The sequence below is a fragment of the Mya arenaria genome, chromosome 16 (assembly GCF_026914265.1).
Source record: "Mya arenaria isolate MELC-2E11 chromosome 16, ASM2691426v1".
NCBI classification, from domain to species: Eukaryota; Metazoa; Mollusca; class Bivalvia; order Myida; family Myidae; genus Mya; species Mya arenaria.
Window position 1 is genome coordinate 6062485 of NC_069137.1, and position 8791 is coordinate 6071275.

At 36.7% G+C, this 8791-nt stretch overlaps 1 protein-coding gene across 1 annotated transcript; it reads left to right on the plus strand.

Annotated features, from left to right (window-relative positions):
- Positions 1-2970: 2970 nt before the first annotated feature.
- On the plus strand, positions 2971-8155 carry LOC128222386 (uncharacterized). Its single transcript, XM_052931359.1, has 3 exons — positions 2971-3025; positions 5627-5827; positions 7524-8155. Exons 1-3 carry the CDS (start codon positions 2971-2973, stop codon positions 8153-8155), a joined length of 888 nt encoding a protein of 295 aa, XP_052787319.1.
- Positions 8156-8791: the final 636 nt, after the last annotated feature.

Genomic DNA, 8791 nt, shown 5'->3' on the forward strand with positions numbered 1-8791 from the left:
CATATTTTTCCAAATCATCACAGACATGTACAACGACATCAAATGTGTATCATTTTGTAATAATGTTTTCCCAGTTTCAACGGATTACATATAACATTACCAAGGTAATGCAACCGCTAAACAGCGACACAAATGAACTATTAAGTTTTGATACCTATTAGACAGGTCTATAATATAGTCAGCTTAAAAACCTGTTTAATCAATATGGCAATTAAAAAAATCGATAACTCTACAATACCTCTCATGGGTTTAAAATGATATTCGAAAATATTTGAGATCACAAATTATGATATTTGTCTGTTCTCTACCTGAACGTATTTATAAGCCTCCGATCAGTAGCAAACTAATTATGTGTTGTAAATACCACGTCATCATGAGTATGTACCTAAAACCTCATAATATAATACAGTTATTAATAAAAGGTGAAAGCAATACATGTTTGATTAAGTATTTCAAAAAATTTCATCATCATAAATGAATGATAATTGTCATTTATATAACTTATGTTTTTCAAAAGGTCCTTATGTTAATAATTTATTTTTAATTAATTATTAATGCATAGTAAATACGACACCATCGATGCAATTTCTGATTTGTTCTTAATTATTTAAGTAACAAAATATTGTCTAAGGGACGTTACAAGCACATTCAACAGAGTGTTAAATGTAACAGTATCTTATCTTGATCTAGAATTTGGTTCGGTTATACCTTAAACTTGTCGTAATGCATTGTAATGCATTGTAATACATATGCTCTAATAAGCTAGTTTGTTTACCAGGTATTTATTAAAGGATTCATCGCATGGTTTCAGATAACATATTACTACAAACAACTATGCGATTAACTGTTTAAGTTAATTGACTGTGAGGGATTTTTTTTGTTTCAAGCTGTAACTGCATAATTTAAAACGTTTGCATAAGGATCTCGTTATTTTATTTCTTCGTTTGAAGATAAAGTTGGATCTTTTATAATGAACGAACTTGGGGTTTTATTTAAGATTTGTTTTATTGTAAAGTTTGCTCAAGTTAATGTATACTCGGTTAAGACTTACCATGTATGTTCCTACTTTGTTCGGGATCGAGGGATAAGAGTGATTTAATTTACATCTTGCTGACCACTGAATTAGAAATGCTTTACTTGTTTTAAAAATGTGTTGTTCTAAAGGATGTGTTAACAAAATATGTTTGTCAATATTTCAGAAACTTCAGAAATAAAAAGTAGAGCATGTCGTTAGGCAAATATTATAAAAATAATGAGTTCTTCTCAATAAAATTGTTTGCTGTTGATTTCTTTTTCTTTGGATTTTTACCAAAGCTTTTATTTATTTGTAAAATTTATGTGGGATTGTGCTTTTCAAACGTGTAAATACATACTCGATTTTCAATATATATAAAATGAAATATTAAATGAGTTGGGATTAGGATTGTGAGTTAAGGTTATTTGTGATACAGGTGCCTGACGCTAGGCTCATGTACATTGCGTACAGTGAGGATATTTATCGAATGACGATATTGGGATAGCGGCGTTGTGGCGAGGCATAGTAAGAAAATAGTCTTTGTGGAGAAATTACAAGCAGTTAACAGCTAAGTAAGTAGCTGTGTAACATAGGAGACATGGTGGCGAGACGTAGTTAAGTTCTGAGTTAGAATAGCGGCCTGGGATGGCACAGTTGCGGCCGATTGGAGCAGTTGCGTAGAATAAGCTTCATTAATTAGTTGTGCTAACGAATAACATCATATTGACGTAAAGTTAGCGTCCTGGCGGCAAGTTGAAGCAAGAGAAAAAATGTATTGCGACTGGACGCTGATGGCATGGTAGGCTAGAAAGTTTATAGCCTGGCTCAGTAGCGGCTTGAAATTCCCGGTCAAGTGGAGGACCATCGGCATATCATTTAGCGGCCTGGTTTAGTATCGGTGGGGCTTTGTCGGTCCTGAGAAACAGCGCGACGTAAGCATTCTAATAAAATAGATGTGTTCGGCCTAGTGGCTTGAATGTAGCGACGTTGAATAATTAGCATGGTGGATATATCAAGAACTCAGTGGTCTGGTGGCTAAACGGTATAAGCTAAAGACATATTTCATAAGCTGGATGAAGCAAGCGACCAGTGAGAATGGCGTAAACGTAGCGGCCTGGTTATAATTTGGCGTTGATGTTGCGAAAATTAAGCGGTCTGATGGAAAAACTGGTCTGATAAAACGGCCGGGTAGCAACTTGACATGAAGAAACGGCTGGGTTGCAAAGTGAAATATGATAGCGGTTTTGTTGTACATCGGCGCTAAATTAGCGTTTTTTTAAAGAGTTTCGTGTGATAAAAGGCCTGGAGACTTAAAGGCTTTAAGGTAGCGTTTTTGGGATCTCAGTGGCCTCGTAGAGTACGACTTAAATGCAGCGGCCTGGTGAAATATAAGCGGCCTTGCATATAAGTATCCGGGTGTAGTGTCGGCGTATATACAATAAACTGACTCATCATCTGCGTGATTTTAGCGGATTGGTTGAGTATCAGTGTGAAAATAGCGGCAAGTTTTTGGAGTAAGGGTGTAAATGAAATGGCATTTAGAGTTGTGGCGGGCAGGACAAGTAGCTTAGTGAAGTTAGTGGCCTTAATAGTTACGAGTAGCGCTTTAACGGTATCGGCATGTAGGAGTAATAGCGGCGTGGTTGTATGACCTAAAATCCCAGTAGCGCTTTGAAGGTATCGGCATGTAGGAGTAACGGCAGCGTGGTTGTGTGACATAACATCCCAGAAGCGCTTTGAAGGTATTGGCATGTAGGAGTAATGGCAGCGTGGTTGTGTGACTTTACATCCCAGTAAAGCTTTGAAGTTATCGGCATGTAGGAGTAATGGCAGCGTGGTAATGTGACCTTACATCCCAGTACGCTTTGAAGGTATCGGCATGTAGGAGTAATGGCAGCGTGGTTGTGTGACCTTACATCCCAGTAACGCTTTGAAGGTATCGGTATTTAGGAGTAATGGCAGCGTGGTTGTGTGACCTTACATCCCAGTACGCTTTGAAGGTAACGGCATGTAGGAGTAATGGCAGCGTGGTTGTGTGCCCTAACATCCCAGTAGCGCTTTGAAGGTATCGGCATGTAGGAGTGATGGCAGCGTGGTTGTGTGACATAACATCCCAGTAACGTTTTGAATGTATCAGCACGAAGTAGTAATGGCAACGTGGTTGTGTGACCTTACATCCCAGTAACGCCTTAAAGGTATCGGCATGTAGGAGTAATAGCAGCGTGGTTGTGTGACCTTACATCCCAGTAGCGCTTTGAAGGTATCGGCATGTAGGAGTTATGGCAACGTGGTTGTGTGACCTTACATCCCAGTAGCGCTTTGAAGGTAACGGCATGTAGGAGTAATGGCAGCGTGGTTGTGTGCCCTAACATCCCAGTAGCGCTTTGAAGGTAAAGGCATGTAGGAGTAATGGCAGCGTGGTTGTGTGCCCTTACATCCCAGTAGCGCTTTGAAGGTAACGGCATGTAGGAGTAATGGCAGCGTGGTTGTGTGGCCTTACATCCCAGTAACGCTTTGAAGGTATCGGCATGTAGGAGTAGTGGCAGCGTGGTTGTGTGACATTACGTCCAAGTAGCGTTTTGAAGGTATCGACATGATGGAATAATGGCAGCGTGATTGTGTGACCTAACATCCCAATAGCGCTTTGAAGGTATCAGAATATAGGAGTAATGGCAGCGTGGTTGTGTGACCTTACATCCCAGTAACGCTTTGAAGGTATCGACATGTAGGAATTATGGCAGCGTGGTTGTGTGACCTTACATTCCAGTAGCATTTTGAAGGTATCGGAATGTTTGAGTAAAGGCAGCGTGGTCTTTCGCCATATCGCAACAGTAACCATTATTAACTGCATCACTTAAACTTTTTATTGAATTCATAGTAAATATTTATCAGTTGTTAAGATGCGTTATGAAACAAATCCATTTATAGCCATCTGACCGTTGTAACCTAATATATAGTTTTGTTTGCTTCAAATCCGATGTAAACACTGCACTTTTATAGAAATTCTTATCGGTAATTTGACATTTTGTGACTAGGAAGTTTACCCAGGTTAATACTACATTTTGAGTAGCAATCGAACACCGAATAAAGGGTATTTTTTAGGCAGAGCTTTGTCTTGATAAAGCTACTGTTTTTGATGATATACACAGCGTGAATATTAAAGACGATTAGGATATGTATCTGGTAGTTTACTTTCTACTATGGAATATCAGTAAGTGTACTTTAATAACATTTTTAAGAAAGCACATTATTATTTTTATTATATAATTGCTTGAAATTACTAAAACAATACCTCAGGTGAGTGTGTTCATTGACATTTTAAGGCTTCATTTTCACAAATATACCATTTATACAAGGTTTTTTTTTAATTTTTTTGTCTTGGAAAGAGCAATTTTTTGCGTAAATATCTGCAAACCAATTATATAAGATTGGTGACAAAAATCAGTTCGCAAAATTTCATATTTCCGTTCGAAAATTAATGTTAATGGCTTAAACCGTTATTAACGGCTTAAGAAAAATGCATAAAACATCAATGTTTGAACTTAAATATAAACATCTGCGATCTGATTTTTTGTCAGCAGTCTTGTAAATCTGGATTCCATGGATTTTCGCTCGTTAGTAACGCTAGTCTGCCAATATGTGGGATGAGTTCCTATTATATGTTTCTTTGTGAATTTGGTTAGGCTTTGTAGTTACTTAAGGTCGATAATTCATTGTTATATGATAGAATCAAACTGTTAAAAAGGAAAACAAAAACAGCAACCTTAAACGTAAACATATACGTTGGGACACTAAACAATCTAAAATTATTATTAAATTAGTGTTTGAACTTGTGTACACTTATATACGTTATACAATGTACTCACTTTATGTTGTTGTTCTTTACATTAGTAAATCATTCTATGGGAGAAAAATGATGGCTGCTTTTCCTCAAAACACATACACCAGATCTCTTTCCTATAGCTCTCGAAATGCGTTCGCTGATACCTTTCTTAGTATTTCATATTTTTTCGCTGCATAGAGACTAATTTGGAAGTAGAATTATCTGTATGAATGAACACATTGTAGAGGAAAGAGATTAAACAAGACCTTGTTTTATTGAGGTATGCATTAACAATACTTATATACTATTACACACCACTGAAAGATCATAATGACATAAGGACCGGCCGTTCAGCCCCCGAATGTGTTTATGGACCAGATTCAGAGTATCACTTCTTGTACATTAGTCATGAGAACTAATTATGACATAAATACAAATTCAACACTATTTACCAATTCGTATCGATTATGTCTTGTTACAAAATCGGACTATTAGGAATATTTCAAAATTTGTGTTTAATGCTATATCAAAGCGTTTTTGATGTCGTTGATTCTTGATTTTATGAAGTGCAATGCATTATTTATATGATATGTATGTACTTCAAATAGCTACATCATATTTTTATACCTTTTTATATCTTTTATTTCAGATAATAATAATAATAATAATATGTGTATTTGTTTCCCTTGTTTTGGCCATATGTGTATGTATTACAAAATTTGGGTTCGGCCAAAGGCGTGTATTTTCTGATATTGCCAATTGCCCTGTCATAAATCTTTTTTTTACAGATTCAGCCAGTTCAGAATCACATTGCGGAAGCTACACCAATCTAACAAATCCTGCACTGCGTACTGACAATAACGACCTAACACTTGTTCAAATACCGCTAGGATGGTACCGGTATACTGGGACTGATGCCGGTATCATGGCAACTAGCTGTCCGAACGGAAACATCGAGTGTGGTGCAAAACAACTAGTCTGGATTCAAGGTGAATTATCTCTACCCCAAAACGAACTACACTAGCGGAAAACTGCGATTTTCTAAATGTAATCTGGAATATCTCGGTAATCTACCGCAATCGACACATCTCCGAACCATCCTGAAATAAATATACATTACCACGGAAATGATTACCAATTATCTAATATGGATCAATTGAAAACTTAATGCAAGTGTACTTAATATATTAAATAAAGAAGAAAATAATGTGAACTATTTTAAAGTTAAACTACGTTTACGCTTGCTATTTCGCGATAACTTCTGTGTCAGTTCCTTTGATTCCACTGGTATAAATAATTACTTTTTTAAAATAGACAAACATTTTCTTTCAATTATTATTCACGTAAACCATTCTTATGAATTCAACGTACTGATTTATTGTTAAAATCATTACTGATGCCAAAACACGTTAGTTTTTATTCATGTTATGTATTGATTTCCTTCAAAATTAAGATATTAATCTGCTGCATTTAATGTTTCAGAATGTTCGACTCAAACAAATGTATGCAATATTTGTCTGTTGTATTGTGGCACTGGTTTCCTTGGTAAACCCTTCTGTGAATTAACCATGTTGTTGGCTACTCAGCTTATCTCTGAAGGTTTATTGTGTTTTTAACAGCATTCCTTTTTTCAGGTGTTTTTCCTGTCCTGAGCAATGGCTCTGTTACTGTTGACGCTTGCATTAAGACTTTATACCCAAACGGGACAGCCAATTGCTGTGGACAAAAAAGCCAATTACCTATTGAAAATTGTGGCTTATTCTTCATTTACTTGTTTGTTTCTATACGACCAGAAATAAATGTTTGTTTTAGTAAGTATTAAGAAGATATTTCAAGCAAAATAAGCCAATTGCTTAGCAATTAATAACAATAACATTAATTTAGGAGTGTACTTTGTTGGGTTTATTATTTTACAGACTTGTATTTTCACGTGCCAATAACTTAAACATTTTATTTTATCACTTTCTTAAAGACTTTATAAAATAAATTTGTTTTGGTGTCTGTACGTTTATTTCTTTAATTCAGAGTGGTTTTGACCCTTACGTTATGATTTTTAGAAAAGGAAAACATTTGAACATTTGACTACGAGTCCCTGTAGTCTTCATTGTATTAGTGAACTTTTCAAGGACCGAAATTTAGTCATTCAATTAAAAAAATCGCAAGCAGAAGAAGGGTTTTAGCCAGATTTTGAAAATGACATGTTGCTATAGAAAAAGGAAGAGTGTGCTAACAGATAAATAACACATCAAGTCATGCTTTTGAACACGTTTAGGAATTCTGTTAAATTGAAGTAGGGATCAACTGCATAATATGCCAAGTATGAACACGTTGATAATCATACGTTAAGTTCTAAACAAAACAATTTTTAAACAGGTAAATATCTGTTTTCCCCGATCATGCTTCACCTTTACCAATTGGAGAATACTGGAGGAATTTTGTAACAGTTTTAGGTTAAAATATCATGATTAAAGAGTATAGTTCTTTTGACTGAAATGAATATTCTTACTATTCGGTTATATTTTAGCTATACTATTACTATTTAACTGATATACATGTAATGATTTCCATTTAAATGATTTCCATGTGTTTTCATATATATATTTCTCCTAGATAATACAGCCTTAAAACTGACAACAACATCAACAACAACATCGACAACATCAACAACAACCCCAACAACAACGACGACAACACCAACACCAACAACTACGACGACCACACCAACACCAACAACTACGACGACCACACCAACAACTACGACGACCACACCAACACCAACAACTACGACGACCACACCAACAACTACGACGACAGCACCAACAACTACGACGACCACACCAGCAACTACGACGACAGCACCAACAGCTAAGACGACAGCACCAGCAACTACGACGACCACACCAACAACTTCGACGACAGCACCAACAACTACGACGACCACACCAACAGCTACGACGACCACACCAACACCAACACCAACAACTACGACGACCACTCCAACATCAACAACTACGACGACCACACCAACACCAACACCAAAAACTACGACGACAGCATCAACAGCAACACCAACATCTTCGACGAAATCATCAACACTTACACCAAATACTTCGTCACCAACAACAACAACTTCGAAAACAACACCAAGAACTGCAACTACGACAAGAACATCAACATCAACACCAACACCTACAACGACAACGTCGACACCAAACTTGAGAATAACTGAATTGTTAACGCCGTCATCGAACACTACACTCAGTAAGCGTTTGTCCCGTAACACTTCTAGCCGGATCGCATCAAGTGGTGCTTTTTAAATCCACATATTTTTGTGTATTCAATGTTCCAAGAACAGTATCGTTATGTTGTTAAATGTTAATGCTTGATGAGCCCATATGGTTTTGGAATTTTTGAAATCGTATAGCTCTCAGATTACATTTTTTTATAAATAAATGATTGGAAATACATAACAAACAAAAGTTATGGCATTTTTTTCGACTTATATTGAAATAAAATGACCAATCTTTCACTCGTACACTGTCAAAACAGCGTGATTCAATAATTTTTACCTATTATTCCTCATTACACAAGTTTACACAAGTTTAACCCTATTCTAAAATACCAAAATAGTTGGGGTCAACAGGCATCGAAATTTGACAGTATCTTTCATAGGATAGATTAAGCTTACATACACAACCAACCACGTATTTTTGCAAGAAAAACGCGTTGGAATCGCGGGAATAATTGCGTCATCGCGGCAGATCGCGGCGATATCATCCGTGGTAGCGCTTGCGCCTATCCGCGTCATCATCGCGTTCACCTGCTGCTGTCGCATACGACTTCCAAACACATGCACACGGCGGGTCGCCGCAACGCGACTTACCGCGATATACAGGTACTTTTATAGGTAAGTGTGCTACAAATAGAAGATTGTCCATGGTTATATATCTGTG